Source organism: Lutjanus erythropterus, chromosome 9, assembly GCF_056507025.1.
Source record: "Lutjanus erythropterus isolate fLutEry1 chromosome 9, fLutEry1.hap2, whole genome shotgun sequence".
NCBI lineage: Eukaryota > Metazoa > Chordata > Actinopteri > Lutjaniformes > Lutjanidae > Lutjanus > Lutjanus erythropterus.
This window is the reverse complement of record NC_139325.1, coordinates 36,582,232-36,600,000: the sequence shown is the minus strand read 5'-3', so window position 1 is coordinate 36,600,000 and position 17,769 is coordinate 36,582,232. Positions and strand designations below refer to the sequence as shown.

The following is a 17,769-nucleotide window of genomic DNA, read 5'->3' as shown; positions in this document are numbered from 1 at the left end:
TACTGCCTTAAAATCCATCAAACCACCTTAACTGTGGACCTGCTACTTATTCTGTGTAATATTACTCACCACTATCTTGGCGTCTCGCACGGTGTTTTCTGGCACGGTGACCCAGTACTCGGGCTGCTCCCAGTGCGGCGGCTGGTTGTGGACGTTTGTAATGATGACGGTCAGCTCCACAGAGCTGCTGCGGTTTCCTCCGTCGGACGCCACGATCTGCTGGTTGATCCTGGACGTCTGCAAGGAACAACAAAGGTCACAAATGGAGGAAAGTCTCTTTATGAGTACTTTATCAGAACTGCTGCTTTTATCAGTCACCAGCTGTGATTCGGGTGAGAATATCTGTCACACTTCAAGACTTGAAAAAAACTGCAAGAAAAAATTAAAGAAAAGATTTTTCAAATTCTTAAAGTTTGTGATCAAAAAGCTTGTTATAATTAAAATGAGATCTTAATGATCCTGTGGTTGTTTAACAGCTGTGAAAAGCCACTGAACGATTGTACAATAAGTAAATATTAAAGCGGAGAAAAAGAAAATCTTACACGGTCGATCTGTTGGTTTGTTCATAAAAGTGAATAAAAGAAAAGTGAGAGGGTAAATCTGCCTTTGCTAAATTATTGACTCAAGTGTCGTTTTTAAAAGATCAGTGAAGAAGAAGAACAGAGAGGAGATGACAGCCACAGAAGAAGAAGAAGAACATTTGGCATCATTCATAACAGACGTTTGTTTAACAGCTGACTTTAAGACACAGTCACTTCAGTGTGGATGCTCAGTTTGACTTTGTGAGGCTGTACAAAGACACAGACACACAATCGTGACGAACTTTAAACATTTAAGACAGCTCTGTCTGTTTGATGCAACTTTTATTCTTCTCACCGTGGAAACAACACAACAGCTGCTGCCACGGTACCAACCTCCATCCTGTGAGCTCATGACCCTGACGCTCTGAGACTGGGCTGACAGTTTGTACATTTGCATATTACATATTACACAACTCATTATATAATGTAATGTTATTTATCATTCAGTGCATGTAAATACAATAAAGAAAGACGTGGAAATGGAAAGGATGATGTAGAAAGTCCATGGCCTGATTTTCCAGCGAAAAACACAAAGACTGTGAATAAACGGTGGCGAAGGCTCAGCCAAAACTCAGCGAGCGCGGTGAAAAGCCAAATCTGAACAAAGCAGCTCAAACTTTGCAAAAGCTCAGTCCAAGAAAACGAAGACCTGATCAGCTCCTGTACTCTGAAGGAAAAAACCTGTCAGAGCGGAAACGGGGTTAAGAACAGCAGTTGTGACAAACTGCAGTCATTTAAAACAAATGAATTTTTAAAGCGAAGCAACATATTTAATGAACTAAATGTAAACCACCACCACGAACCGGCACATACAGCCTGTTCTTCAGTCCCAGCTGATCTGCAGCTCCACCAGCCTTTTAACTGGGAGCAACTCTGCATTAATGTTTCACGCGAAGAGACACAACTTCTACATCTGTTTACACGTCTCCGTCCATTTCTTCAGGAAAATAAAAAACGTTTATAATATAATCTTCCCTGTATGTAGAGCTGGATAATAATGGACACATCAGATTACACAACATTATAATCAACTGAGATTACATTTTTAAAAATGTGAAATAACTTATAGTTACATAATCAAGGTTTAAATGATTACATTTTTCATTATGTCTTTAAAATAAAACAATTTTAATTTATGAAACTTGTGTCTGACATACAGGGTTTCTTGCTCTAATTTGTGGCAAGACAAAAAAGAAACACTTGCAAAAATACATTTTATTTACTTGCTTACTTCTATGTTTAAAGAAATAAAAGAATATTTGTGAAATGGACATTTTTGTGGCTGCATCCCTTTACATGTGGGTACATACAGAACTTTCCATGTTTGAAATCCAGAAGTATTCTGATTACATTACATTTTTTGTGTGTTATCCAATGTCACTAATTACAAAATTTGCCAAGTAATTTGTACTCAGTAGTCATTTCTCAATACCAAGTACGCCAGGTTCTGCACGTACTTGGCAGTTCAGACTTAGCAAGTTCGACTTGGGAGTCCAGTCTCTCGAGGACGGGAGGAAGCAGGACGGTCATTCTGCTATTGGGACAGTAGCGTACTTAATGATGTCACTATCTCAGCTCGTTTGATTTACCCACTTCCAGTTATTTTCACTATTATTGTATACTTGAAATAAAACTAAATATGATATAACACAGCATACTGAGAAAGGGGAGCGTCCTGTTGAATTTGGTGAAATGTGGCCAGATGTTGGCATTTTAACAACAAACCTTGAACCTGTTAGCACGATATAACGTTAATGCTAACAGACTGATACTAAAGCTAGCTTACATCTCAGCAAACATTTGTTGGATGGTGAAAAAAAGCAGGTTTATCTACATGATAGATGACAGAAATACAGGGACTCGTTTAGTGCACTGGACCTTGAGACGGGTCACCCAGCCGGACCAGCCGGACCGCGATCGCCACAGGAAGAGAGCCGGGATAAGAGCTAAGCTAACCCGGCTCAGACCTGAGACAGCGAGCCAGAGAGAGATGCATCGTCGCCGACGGACGGTCAGTTAGATGAGTGTGTGTTTGAACCAGCGCAGATCTTTATCTGAACTCGTCTGAAAACTTGAACGAATCTTGCAGACATTAAGAGCTGCAGCCGCCTCCTCTGTCTCCGTCTTGTAAACATGTAGACGAAGCAGAAAAAAAAGAGACTTTGGGGAAAAAGCTGAACAACAGGAAACTTAAACAAGAATCTCAGAGCTGCAAAGAGTACATACAACCTGCAGAAAAACACACAAACACACACACATGTTCCCTCAGCGGACACATACCAAACATGTTAGCTGTTATTAAACAGCACAGTTCTCTGCCTCCATCTTTATTTATATACAGAGATATTTTTTTTGTCAGGGGAGCAGAAGAAGAACTGATAGAGGCCTGATGAATATATTACATGTGGATTTGTGTTTTTCTGTCTTTGTGAGGACCACAGTTCAGTCAGAGTGTGAACAGGATGTAGGTTTTAGGATCAGGACTCAGAAAACGTGTTTGGTGTGTCTCTGACCTGTGAGATGGGGTGGTTGACGTAAATCCAGCCAGTGCCGGGGTTGATGTGCAGGTAAGCCGGCTTCTGATTGGACAGGGAGTAGGTGATGGCTGCGTTGCTCCCCTGGTCGTCATCGTGTGCCGCCGCTCGCAGGAAACTAGTTCCTACAGGAGTGTCCTCACGCAGGAAGTCTGAGAAGAGACGAGCTGTCAGTCAATAAGTGAAATACTACTGGTACTACTGCAACTTTTTCTGTGTGTTCTTGTGTCATATTTCTGTCTCATGACACGTCTCCATCAGACATCCAAAATGTCCACATGCACCAGCTACAACTAAACACTATATATTCTGGTTGAAGCGTGTGTCTCAGCCTGCTCACTGAATCGCATTAAATCTGACTGAACACAATGTAAAATCACGTTCTGTGATGGTAAGCAGATATTATAATAATGGGAACACGGCGTTGTGTCGTGTCAGCAGCGTGTCACCTCATTTTGTCATTTCTGGGTCTCGCTCTGCAACGTCAACAGATGCATTTTTTAAATTTATGAATATAACCTCCAATCCTGCTGACTGCGATGAGCGTCGGTGCTGATCAGACAACAAAAACAAGGAGCGGAGCGGAGGTCCGCCGCACACTTCCCTCTGTAGGACTGCGTTTCAAGCATTATGTCAATAATAATGTCCTTTTGACATTTGTGGGTCTCATTGGATACATTTCAAACGAATAATCACGTCAGATCCTGCTGAGTCTAATGAGCGTCACAGAGAAACAACCGAGAAAGAGCAAACACAGGATTTAACTGCCTCCCAGGGTTCACTCCTACACAGCGGGGTAATACTGTACGTCTGCCGTTATGTCAAGATATAACGTCTCTTTTTTCATTTCTGTCTTGCTAACGAGCTTTTATGAAATCCAGATGTGGCAAAAGCACACACATTCTTTAATCAAGTAAATGTACAGATACTCGAATGAAAAAAAAAAGACTGGTGAAAGTAGAAGAACTTCTTTACTGCAGTAAAAATGATAAATACAGATTCTGAAATGTACTCAAAGTATAGAACTACTGTGCAAAGCTAACTGGACCTCACCTGTTTCATCGTTACATCTTTTATGTTGTTTCCGTCTGGCTGTGTCTTTTATATCATTTTTGTTTTGTTACATTTTTTTTGGTCTTATTATGTATTTTGTGTTGTTGTTGTTGTCCAGTTACGTCTTTAACTTCTTTTCTTTGTCTTGTCTCATATGTTTGTTGTTTTGGTTTTGCTACATTGTTTCATTTTGCCAAGTCTTTCATGTTGTTTTTGTCTTATGTCAGTTTATGTCTGATGAAGATGAAATCGACATAAAAGACATATTTTTATGTTTTTCTTTTTTGTCTCGTTATGTCTCTTCGTGTTGCTATGTCTTTTACATGTTTTTGTCTTGTTACATCTTTTGTGTCTTGTTTTGTATTTTATGTTGTTTTCATCTTGCTACATCTTTCACATTGTTTTTGTTTCACATTTGTTCTTTTTTTTGTCTTGTTACGTCTTGTATGTCTTTTATATCTGTTTCATCTTGTTAAATCTTTTATGAAATCGTCTTTTTTGTCTTTTTATTTCTTGTTACAAGTTGTTATGTTGTTTTCATATTGTTATGTTTTGTTTTGCAAAACAAACCTGACCAAACAACAACAGGAAGATTTTGGTTCTAGTTAGTAACTATGGCTGATTTAAAAATCAATCTTAAGGAATCACGATTATTGCTGATCAGTTCTCTAATTTCTATTTTCTGGTGCACAGTTACAAACCAGATGTATTTATTATGTTAAAGGTTCTCATTAATCATGAAGGATTTCTCAAAAGACTGTAATGATGTGAAATCTGTTTATTCTGGATGTGTCTGCGTTCTCCTCAGAGTGACACTTCAATCAACTGTGATCTGAATCCAGGAAGTAAACCTTTATTCATAATTTAGAAAAAAATAATTGCAAACCTCCAATACATCTCAGGTTCAGTTTGAAGTCTGTAGAACATGCACAGACGGTCTGTTGAGCACAGATTGGGTTGTGTTTAAATGAAGCGTCAGATTTTTATCACAGATTGATTTAAACAGGTCAAAGCACCACTCAAACCCCTTCAGCACCTGCACCTGGATTCACACACATCTGCAGCGTCTCGATGTGACTCGTTGTGGGACGATGCATCAGCATTCACCACTAACCAGAGGGAGGGGACTCGAGTCACATGACTTCCATCAAGTGATGTCATGATCTGGGACTAAATATTTGCATTTTTCTGGACATAGCTGTTATTTCTTGTGTTTGACACATGATTAGGTGATTTTAACCTGTTCTCATCCCAGAACAAAGTTCTGAAATGGCCAGAAAGCCTTTTTAACACGTGAATAACACTGTGAAACACTCACAGTTTGGTTGGTTTTAGTCATAAAACCCTCTTGGGCCAAGGATAAGATCATGTTACAATAAGCAGCTCATGTAATATACAACACGTGTTAGGTACGGTGTTAATGTGAAAGACAGTCTTTGGACTGTTTGGGTCCATATAACCAGTTAAAGGTTGAGAATGAGATTGTGGAGAAATTCATCCTCCCTCTCGCTCGCCCTCCCCTCCTCCTTGTCCTGCGTACAGGCGAAACACGATAGGTCGCTGATCAGCTGGAATATCGTTGTGTGGCTCGGTCCGAGCCACTTTTTGCTTCACACTTTCAGAGCCCGGGTTGTGTAGAAACATGAGATTGTTTTCAGAGCTCACAAAGAACGGAGAGCTAAAGAACAATAACGAGATATTGGCTGAATTTGATTTTTAAAAAAGTGTGCTGGCACATTATTTGACTGATGGCAGGGACTCGACTTGACTTGACTTTATCCTCACCACAGTAACTTGTTTGTGACTTGTGCATGTGCGACTCACTCCCGCCTCTGCCACCAACACATTTCATAACATCAACACCCACAAAAACCAGAAACTGTCTCACACATACTGTCTGGTTGTGCTACAATCAGCAAACAGACTGCCAAAAATAAAAACACACAGTTTATTTTACTTCTTAAATTCATTCTGAAACCTTTTTTTTGGCTCATAGACCTGGCTGATGCATGCTAACATGAACGTTAATAATTTATTATCCTTTAATTTTTTTTTTTGTGTTGCAACAGAAAATGTGGTGATTCAGTGAACAGTAAATTTCCCTGATGTGAGGATGGAAATAAATCTAAAATATTCATTCTAATGTATGTCGATAAAGACCATGAGATAAACAACGAGCTAACAGAAGTCTGTTTCCAGCTCACTTCCTCCATTTGTGCAGGAAAACCCCAAACACACACACACACACACACACACACACACACACACACACACACACACACCAGTGGTAAATGAATTCATGTCCCAGAAACATTTCAATCTGCCTGTTAAATAGTTAATGAGCCACCCTGTGCGTTTCCCTAATCTGACGAGGAGAACTTCTGACACGACGCTTATCAAAACACATATTTGCACATGTAGTAAACAAACACGGACCCGCGGGAGCTGGCGGCGAATATTTCATCAGTCTTAAGAGCTTTCCAGGATTACAAGGATGCAGATTGATAGACGACGACAAAGAGACGGTTTCCACACTTCACCCGTTTCCCTCCAAACTCCACGATTCGCTTGAAACGAGCGCAGACAGAGCGGCTTCTGTGTTGGACGGCAGGAGGACAGCGTGAGTGCACAGATGTTAGCGTGGGCGACTTCAGAGGTAAAGAAACCTTTTTAACCCCGAATGTCTCTCTGCCTTGCTTCACACTTTCAGAGCCGAGCGTCAGAGGCAGAAGACTGACTCTGGAAATCTCTTAACCGCAGCGGGAACAGTAGAAGTAATGCAGTGGCTCCATTAGTAGAATTAGAAATAGTAGCACCTGAAGCAACAGTAAAAGGAGCAGCAGGAGAAGCTGTTATAGTAGAAGAACCAACAGGAGCTGCAATGACAGTAAAAGTTACAGTGGAAACAGCAGTTATAGCAGGAGACGTAACAGTAAAAGAAGAAACACTGGGAGCAGCAGCAGCAGTAACAGAACCAGGGATGACGTGTTCACTTTTACAGTATTTCCTTGTTCCTTTTGTCGACACAAAGAACAAAATCCTCAATGCATTTTGTCTTTTAAAGTCGTTTTTGTCTTGTTACATCTTAAATGTCGTAACATTACAGCTCCTGTATGGGAGTACAGTTATTTTTAGCATTAATATCTGGGTTCTTAACGTTAATAATTGGGTTCTAAACCATTTTTATGATTTGATATCTGGGTTCTTAACCATTTGTAACATTGAAAACTGGGTCCTTAACCATTTTAGTGTTAATATCTGGGTTCCTAACCATTTTTAGCATTAATAATTGGGTTCTTAACCATTTCTAGTGTTGATATCTGGGTTCGTAAGCATTTTCAGCATTGATATCTGGGTTTACCATTTTTAATGATGATGTAAACTATTCAGCCTGTCGCCACGTGAACCAACAACCTCAGATCTGGCAACCTAAACACTGTGGCGACGTTCCCCTTCCTCTGACATCATTCTGTAGGGTCACTGTCACTACGTCCCAGGCTTTTGCAGATTTAATTGGTTTCAAGAAATTCGAAGAAGCTAGAATTTTTTTTCTCGTAATATAGTCGTAATATTAGAAGCAATAATAATAGCTGTAATGGTAATGGCAGTAAGACACACGTGGCAGACACTCACACTGGTAGCGGCTGTTTTCAAACTTGGGGTCGTTGTCGTTCTGGTCGGCGATGAGGACGGTGATCTGACAGATCCCGATGAGCGGCTCCTCGGCCTGATCTGTGGCCGTCACCGACAGCGTGAACTCCCTCTGACGCTCCCGGTCGAAACTCATCGTCGTGGTGATCACGCCTGGCAAACACAAAGGGACCGCGTTACTACGGCAACGATTATCAACTTCTATATGCACGCAGCCAAGCCGCACTGTGTAACCTACCGGTGTCAGGATCGATGTCGAACCCGGACGACACTCCGTCTCTGTTCATGATGCCGTATTTGACCTCGCCGTTGACCCCCATGTCGGCGTCGTGGGCCTGCACGCGCAGGACAAACGTCCCCGGAGGCTGGTTCTCCAGGACCACGGCGTTCAGACTGTAGTTCTGACACTGAGAGCAAAAACAGAACAATCAGAGCTGGATCTGGATTTGAACAGAACCACAGTAAAGTGCAGAGAACTGATGAGATGTTAGTGTATTCGTTATTTAAAATCCTGTCCAACTAATCGTCCATTGACTACTGCATACCTGTTTTAGACTGACTACATGAGTTTTGTCTCGTGTCTTTGTCCATTTAGACTCTGATGAAGAGACAATAGTGTTGAAAGTTTTGTATGTTTGCATTATTAAAAGCCACAGATCAATAAATGTGCTCAAGTCCCTTTTTTCTCTTGGAAGTCTGCTGTCCTTGATCGAAGAGGCGCCTGATTTAGCTGCATACAGCTGGAAGATGCACAAAAAAACCCCTGTTTCAACTAAACTACTGTGAAGTTTTTAAGTACTGGAAACTTCAGGCACTTCTAGAATAATAAATCAGTCCTTATTCCAGCCTGAGCTAAACCAAACTGTACTAGAAGAAAAGTGTCCCCCCACATATTTTTAGCTGTAGTCACCTCGTGGAAGACCGGTTTGTTGTTGTTGATGTCGTTGATTCCTACGATGACCTGGGCCGAGCTGCTGAGCGGGTACGGTCCACCAGACGCGTTGTCGTCCGTGGCGGTGATGTTGAGAACGTACTGCGGTCCCCTGAGCCTGGGAGGTGGACTCCTCCGCAGCTTGATGATACCTACAAACAGAAGGTTCCAGACAATGTTAGACAATCCATTTAATACTTTTTTTTTGCAGCAGACCTTTATTTATTTTACTTTCAACTTCCATCACACTGCCTAACTTGCAGCTACTTCTGCTCTCAGATTTTACCCGACACGTTTAACACACCAGTAAATTTAACCGTATTCTACAGAAGTCTGGTGTATGTTTTTGGTAAAGTTCATGTTTCTCCACTTTCTGCAGATACTCTCTGAAATACAAACATATTTTTTCAGAATAACATAAGTTTAAATTACTTTTATGTTCACAGGCAGTAAAGAGTTGTTGTGTTTCCTGCTGCCAGAGGACACAGTTCAGCACAGTTTGCAGCCGACAGACTCCTCTGGAATGTGTGTCGGTTAATAGAAAATAAAGAGGAAAAAGGAACGAAAACACCTAAGAGCTGCAGATTATGCTGAGTCCCTCAAAGTCATCATTAAAGCAAACTACAGAATGAAACTTCAGAATGTTTGTGCACCAAAAAAGTGTTTGATTTTTGCAGCCTGACTTCAATATTTACATTATTTTATGTCGGGGAGGCATGGATGGAGGCACATCTGCATCAAGACGTTCTGACAGATGTTCAAGAGTTTTGTTACAAAGATGTCGACATTGTCATCATTCTAAAAATCCATAGATTAAAACATAGAAGTGTTTCAATTGAAGACAACGTCACAATGGGATTTAATACACTTCCAGACACAAATGTGTCTCCATTAACTGGATCATGAATCTGGTTGCATCTGTCTTGACTTTCCCAGGCTGCAAATGCAAGACAGACAGCCAGACAGAAAAGAGGCCTCACCAGGTCAGTCTCCAGGATAATGTTGTCCTCCTAATCTGCTTAGAAATGCTGAATTTACAGCTCACAGCAACTTAGTGTTTTATAGTCTCTGGCTTTCCTTTGATATCTAGAATCTGCAAAAAATGTTGTTGCACATTTCCAATCCATCGTTAGTGTAGTTGGTATTTGGGAGTATAAACCAGGCTTCAACTTGGCTTGTTTACTATGTTACGTGAATGTCGTTCTCATCCTGAACAGATTTCAGCTCATCAGGCAAAATGTTCCACAGGACCAGTCCACAGTTTTTCCAACCAGCAGTCAAAACCCAAAGATAATAAGTTCACTGATGTATAAAGACCAAGAAAACCAGATCATCCTAACAACCAAGAAGATAAAACAAGCAGATTTTCTTCCATTTTTGCTTATGAAATGTACTCAAACAAAAGTTCAGTAAAATAAAAGTAAAGTTTCCCACCACATGACTAAAAGAACTTTCCTAACCTCAGGGTCTAAAATGGCCACAGTGTCAGTAAATCCAGAGAACATGTTGAGTTTAAAGCATAAAACACACAGTGGATGTAAAGCTGTGATGTTAACAGCTCTGTGGGTCTTCACTGCGTCACCAGCAGCTACTGTCGCCACAAATATCAGCCTGCACAAACCCCGTATTATTTCTAACTCGGGCCTAAAACAAATGTCACATCTTTCTGCGCTAACAATCGCTCTCACATTAACATAACAGAGCAGCGGAGCAAACAAACAAACAAATAAGCAGCTTTGGTAGCAACATGAATAGAGACACGGAGGCTGGGAGGGAGCGAACACATCTACATGAAAATACTTCACAACGCTTTGAAGTGACAAAGCAGAACAGCCGAGCAAGCCAAAGGCCATCTGCTGCGTGTGTGTGGCTGTGTGTGCGTATGTGTGTGTGTGTGTGTGTGAGAGTGAGAGCTAGAGAGAGTGAGTCTTAATATATCATTTATGTGCAAATGTTCATGTTTATATCTGTTTGTGCATGGATGCGTGTGTGTGCGTGTGTAAATGTGTGTGTGTGTGTGTGTGTGTGTGTGTGTGTGTGTGTGTGTGTGTGCGGCGCAAAGCAGTGGAGCAGTGCATTCTGGGTGATAAGGTGACAGAGGCTTAGAGAAGCACACACACGCGCACACATGCAAAGATAAACATGCAAAACATGACTGCACATCACACTGCTACACATGAAGTTTATCTTCAAAAAGTCTGACACACGCACGCACACGCACACACAAACACACACACACACACACACACACACACGCACACACATTCACGCACACACACACACAGATGAGAACAGTGTGTGTGTGAGCTGAAGTGATTATTGTGTGTATTCTTGTTTTTTTTGTATTATTACTTTTTATTTATGCACGAGTGTGTGTGTGTGTGTTTGTGTGCATGTGCATGTGCGCACGTGTGTACACGTGCGTGCATGTTCCAGGGGGTTCATTGGCCTTGGTAAATCTACCAGTCTTTATTCCCAAATACTCGTTACCACAGCAACAACCACTTTACTTTACTCTGCCTGGTGAGAGCGTAGCTGATCTGAATGCATCTGTATGTGTGTGTGTGTGTGTGTGACAGTGACTGTGTTATATGTGTGTGTGTCTGTTTATGCTGCCTAATAAACAACACATGAATAATAATTGATAAGAGGCGATGATGGTGATGTCAGTCCATCTGTCCACAGTGACAAATCAGACCTAATGTTCAGATCACAGTGACATTTGCTGATCACATCTCTTCAAAAATGTAATAAACATGCAAAAATTTTCAGTTATCACAACTGTCAGGACAAACTTTGACTCTTAGGGAGCTCTGGTGTTGTCCATTTCTGTATATAAAGTCCATGGTGTAAAGTAAAGATCATCTATTCAGTGCAAAACCCGGTGGATTCAGCACCATGGACAGAGCCGACAGTCACTGAACTAACAGCTGCACGGACAGAGTGTATTTTAGGAGCAAAGGGCTTCGTTTCCAGGATAATGAGCCTTCGGAACAAGAGGCAGTCCCCCTTTAGTTGGGTTTGTTTTTGGGCATCCTCACCTTTCTGGTTGTCCAGCAGGAAGTTGCTGTCCTCATTGCCACCAGTGATGGCATAAGAGACGGCGTCTCCATCCGGGTCGTTGGCATGAACGATGGCAACCAGTGTGTCCGGACCGGCATCTTCACTCAGGAAGGTCTTATAACTGACACAGAGAAAGATGAGGAGAAAAAGAAGGGAGGTGTTAATACAAGAAACACAGAGACAGAGGAACAGGAAGGAAACAGAACAAAGAAAAAAGAAAAGGAAAAAGTTTGAGAGAAGAAATATGTAACATAAACTTAAGATGAAGTAAGAAGGTGTGAAAGAGGCAGACAGAGGAGCGAGAGGAGAGGTGAAGACGGAGTGAAAACAGATGGAGAAGAAGCGGTGGGATTAAAAATAGATTCTGAATTAAAAACAACTTAATTAGCAGACAGACTCTGTGGGCGAGAGACACAGACAGCGACAGGAGTGAGACAGACACAGACGCCGATGCTGCTGATGTTCGTTATCATATAAAGTTAAAAGTTGAAAAGGTGATGAAGGTTAAAAAGAAACTTGACAGGTAGAAAAGAGAGAAAAATTCTCCTACGCGCTCTGTGAGAAGACGGGCGCCTCGTCGTTGCTGTTGGCGACTCGGATGCGGACAGAGGCGGTGCCCGTGCGGGGCGGCGTCCCCGCGTCCACGGCGACCACCACAAACTCGTAGACGTGATTGGGTCGCTCGTAGTCCAGGCGGCGTGCGGGGCTGACCACGCCCCCTGAGGTGATGTCAAAGTCACCGCCGTGAACGAAGTAAGACAGCTCCGAGTTAACACCGGAGTCACAGTCCCGGGCCAGAACTGAGGAGGAGGAGGAGAGACAAGATGAGGAAGAGGAGAAGAGGAGTAGGATGAAGAGGGAAAAGGGAGAGAAGAGAAACAAGAAAGACAAGGGAAAAATAAGAAGAAGAGAAGGAGAAAAGGAGAAAGAGGGGAGAAAAGACAAAGATGGGGAGAGGATGAAGAGAAGAAGAGAAGGAGGAGGAGAAGGGAAATTGGGAAGGGAATGAAGAGGATGAGAAGGAGAGAAAGACAAAGGGAGAAAAATTGGAGAAGAAGAAATAGGAGACAGGACAGAGGAGAGAGGAGAGAAGAAGAGAAGAAGAAGAAAAGGAAGAGGGGGCAATGACGATGAGGATGAAGAGGATGAGAAGGAGATAAGGCAAGGGAAGAGGAAGAGGAGGAGGAGGAAGAGGTGAAGACAGAGGCCAGGTAAGGGGAGGTGAGGAGAAAGCGTGACAGAAAAGTGGAGTCGGGAAAGTGTAGAGAGACGAAGAGAGAACAGAGAGAGGAGAAATACATTAGTCTGTACACTGTTGAATGTATGTATGAATGTGTGTGTGTGTGTGTGTGTGTCGCTGGCTGTCTGCCTAATAAGAGCAAAGCCTCGCTGAAGTCGGACTGTTTGATCTCAACCAGTCACCAGCAGCTACGACAGATGGCTGTGAGACACACACACACACACACACACACACACACACACACACACACACACACACAGTATATACCCATAGGTGTAATATGCTGGTGTTGCATTCACTGGCAGAGGGCAAATAGTTTAGCAGTACCAGCTCCATGGATCGTGTGTGTGTGTGTGTGTGTGTGTGTGTGTGTGTGTGTGTGTGTGTGTGTGTGCGTGTGCGTGTGTTACCTTGCAGCAGCGACGTTCCAGGTGCGATGCTCTCAGGTATGTTGTCTCTGGTGTAGATGGAGTGGAGGAACTCTGGTGTGCAGTCGTTTTCATCTGTTATGTGGACGACGACCTGCAGAGAACATTTTACTGTTATTATCAGTTTCACATCAGTTACTTCATATTTATTTGATCCCGTCAATAACAAACATTGATTATAACACCAAACTCTGAAATGCATGCTGGTGATTTCCAGGCCAAAAAATGTCTTGATGTCTCAGTTACACTTTTGCAAAACTAAGAAGAAAAGTGCATGTTTTATATTTTATATACAGGAGTTGTTTAACAGCACTTTTGATCGCAGGTCTGAACCACACGTTCATTAGTTTGAAGGTAGAATCAGAGGGATTTGTCCGAGCTGTTTGTAAACGCACCAGAGATACTGACGTTTTGGGTTGGAGAAACGTCCCGAGCAGCAAAATAATGAGAGAAGAAGTAAATGCAGTCAGAGATCAGGCTCTCTGCAGATGTCATAGCTTCCTGCTTCCTCCCAGTGTTTTCCTGTTTTCTGTCTCCTCCTGTGTTTCCTGTTTCTCCTGTCTGTCTTTGTGTGTGTTTGTGTTGTGGATGTAGCGTCCCCTGTCTGGTCTCCTGGATCCTCCCGGCTCCTGCTCCCTCCACACCTGGCAACAACTGGTTAATCAGCGCTCCCAGTCTGCTCACCTGGATCTCATTAGTGCTTCAAGTACATCTAGCCTTGGTCTGCTCACATGCAGTGCTGGTTCATTCAGCCTGCAGCGCCTAAGAGCTCACCTTTTCTCCACCAATCTATTTTCCCTTGTGCTGCCTGCGTCTTAATGGTGTTTTTTCCCCCGTGCTTCATCTCCCCGCCTGCCTGTGTTCAACCTGCTGTCTCTCAGCCGTAACATCCCTCTTCCACCTCTGCAATAAACATCATTTAATAGTCACCACCCCTGAGTTGTGTCTCGTCTGTGTTCTGCATTTGGGTCGACAGAAACGGTAACAAGTGATGACTGACAGGGAGTTTATACATTGCTTTTTAAAGAAAATTATGTGTATTATACCTTTAAATCAGCCTGATTCAAATAAGGAGTGTTCAGATAGTAGTTGTTGATGTAATACCAGGATCAGAAATGTCAAATGGTGTTGGTGAGTACAGAAGTTTATGCACTGATCCACTATAATGTAATATAATAGCCCCAAAATGGGACCCTGCTACGTCCCAGCAGCATCTTCAAGAGCAGTGGTTCCCAACCTGGGGTCACAGAATCACAGAGGGTCCCAAAGACTTTGTCTGCCCTGAGGTCCTCAAAATCAGGTTTGCACATGTCAACTAAAATCATAATTTCAGAGTTCGTACACCTTTTCCAAAATCAAAAGCAAGAACTTTTCAAGCATTTTCAGGCTTCAGGTCAGCTTTCCTTAGATACCAGGCCTTTGGAGGGTCTATAACCAAACCCTGGGCTCTGCTGACCTAAAGCATCATCACTGCTGCCGGGACTGAAACAACTGTCGTCATGACCTCAAACTTCATGACGCACAGCAGAGTAAAGATGTAACGTGAAAGTTTAAACTCTTAGCACACTACAGATATCTTGACAATAACTGGTCCACAGAGGTTTGGTCAGAATCAGCAGGTCTGGATGTTTCGGTGTTGTATTAGTTGGATAAACTTCAGTGAGTCGATGCTCCTGTTTTCCAAACATTATGAAGACAAATGTCTCCTGCTCGAGGAGAGAAACCCATTTCCTTCTTGTTTCTCTCCCTCCTTTAAACCCCCCTCCACTAAATCCCGAGCCACGGCGTCGTCGCCTTCCCCACCCCGCTCCTGTCCAGTTCACCCACTGTCCCGAGCCACTGGAGCCCGAACCAAAACGCCATTTTCCATTCCCGTAAAAGCCTGATTTAACCGGTGAAGCCGCCGACCCGACCACCTGAGCACAGATTTTCCTACGCAGCCCTGAACCTTCGACACACCACCTGTTCTGTAATAACAGCGGGGCAGCAGAGGGGCACGCTGAGACGATTTAGATGCACGGCTGCTTCTGCAAACATGGACTGAATATTTAAACTGGAAACAGGAGAAACGCTGTTTATTATTTTCACTTTACACCAAACAGGTAAACATGCATGTATTTACTCAATTTAAAGATAGAGGCGAGAAAAATGACAAACAATCCTTTACTGCAGAGTCCCTGATAATAACCTGACAATATTAAAGAACCAATATGTGGCAATCGCTTCTGCAAAAATTAGTAGCACAGTCCAGATAGCCAGTTGGAGCCATAGGCTGTCTATTAAAGAGGCTGAAATTCTGGCTGCAGACATGTGGAACATCAAAAAATTGACAATAACAAGCGACGATGAGTCAGTTGATCAGCTGTTTATAACTCTGCCAGGTGTCTGTCGATGTTGAGTTAAGCCTGATATCTCGACAAAAAGCCCACTGCTCTGAAAATACATGTTGGCTGCCTGTCTCGATGCCTGCCAAATTCCATTGACATTTTGCTCAGTTTAACTGTTATAGATATCTACGCTTCTCTACAAGATTATTAATGATTCATTATGACTCATAAACTGACACTTGCTCCTTCAGCAAACATTCGGCACTAATTTGAACTGTAATAAACATGAACAGGAAGATAAAAACAGACGTTCAGACTTTCAACTGCATTTTTGCAGAATCTCTGATGACATATCATGGTCATTTTATGATTTAGTACTGTACATGTATGACAGATTTCTCCTTTAATTTTAACTTGTTGAAACCCGCAGCTTCTTTGAGGAGGTTCTATCTGCACAGGAAAACAAAATCGAAAAAAACACCTGGTACCAAAAGTGAGTTTGAGCCGTACCACGCAGTGGAAACACTTCACAGTGTGAATCAGTGTATAACTCTGTCAGTTGTCTGTCAGTGTAAAGTAAAGTTCAGCCTGTTATCCTGAATAAAAAAAGCACACTGCTACTCTGGACGATGAGTTAAATGGCTGCCTGTCTAACTGCCTGTCAAACTCCATTTACATTTTGCTCGATTTAACCGTGATAGACATCTACGCTTCTCTAAAAGATTATTACTGATTTCTTACGACTCAAAACAGACACTTAGTCATTCAGTAAAAATTTGGCACTGATTTGAATTCTGATTAATGTGACTGGAGTGGAATTTAAAGGGGGACACTACGTTCAGTATTTCAACTTAACACATTTCCTTCCTGTCGCCTTCGTCTCTGATGATTTATCACAGTAAATATATTGCAGATTTCTTATTTAATGAAACTTAATTTTATATTATTGTAATCATTTTTGGCTAGATGCAGTACACAATCACTGTGACAGATGTGTGTTTGAGTTCATGCTTCACTTTTGAAATGTCAGTTTAACAAAAACAAGGTGACAGTTGAACAAGCTTTGGTCAACTTTCCCCTTTCCTGCATCGACAGAAGTAAAGAAGTGGTGCAAATGATCACCTGTCACAACAGAAAAGGCACTGCGTCACACTTCAATGTTTATTCACCAAACCTGTGCTGTCTGCTTGCTGCTTGCAAACTGTGTTCAACTTACTATTTTTTAATAATCTTCTATCTAATTTTGTAATTGCGCTGCAGTGCAATCAGATATTTTGGTATCTGTCAAAACGACATACCTGTAATTATCAGCGAGCGATATTAAAACTGGCAAATGAAAGAAAATTCTCAGGTCAATACACTTCCTGACTTCAGAGTTTTACTTCTTCTAATCTTTATGCTTTTTTGTGGTGGAAAAAGTGACTAATTTGCTGCTCAGTGACTCCTGCAGAAGAGAGCAGTGATGCCACTTAAGTATGAAGCTGAGACGAGGGAGACTGAGTTCATGTTGACAGTTTTAAAATGTCTGTAAAAGCTGAAGGCAACAGAAACTGCAGATGCTACAGTACAAAGTAACATCAGCTTTCTACACACCTGGCTCACACACACACACACACACACACACACACACACACACACACACACACACACACACGCAGGGCCTTTAGAGTGAATTAGCCAGCCAAGCTTATAGAGCAGCAGGGGCCTTTGGGGGATGCTGGTAGTTTAGCAGCTCTGCTCTGTGTGCACGAACCATCTGGACACTGAGAGCAGGTAATAATGGATTTCTGTAGGTGTGTGTGTGCACGCGTGAGCATGTGTGTGAGCGTGTGTGTTAATGGGAGCAGATGTAGCTATCTGCTGTATAAAGTCTTAAGAGCTTACTGTGAGAATAGGAGTCGAGACTTGGCTACCAGGTTCCTGCACTTAGCACTTTGTTCAGTGTGTGTGTGTCAGTGTGT

General features: G+C 42.3%; 1 protein-coding gene across 1 annotated transcript in view; it reads right to left on the bottom strand.

Moving 5' to 3' along the window:
• Positions 1–8: 8 nt before the first annotated feature.
• The window catches only part of LOC146322074 (neural-cadherin-like), a 32,589-nt gene continuing 14,828 nt past the window's right edge, over positions 9–17,769 (bottom strand). The window contains exons 5-12 of the mRNA XM_084725879.1: positions 13,464–13,575; positions 12,364–12,613; positions 11,792–11,934; positions 8,730–8,902; positions 8,058–8,226; positions 7,802–7,972; positions 3,095–3,267; positions 9–237 (exon numbers count right to left, since the gene is read on the bottom strand). Of these exons, the coding sequence (XP_084582005.1) occupies positions 43–237; positions 3,095–3,267; positions 7,802–7,972; positions 8,058–8,226; positions 8,730–8,902; positions 11,792–11,934; positions 12,364–12,613; positions 13,464–13,575 (1,386 nt within the window). The 3' untranslated portion in view covers positions 9–42. The remainder of the gene's footprint in view (positions 238–3,094; positions 3,268–7,801; positions 7,973–8,057; positions 8,227–8,729; positions 8,903–11,791; positions 11,935–12,363; positions 12,614–13,463; positions 13,576–17,769) is intronic.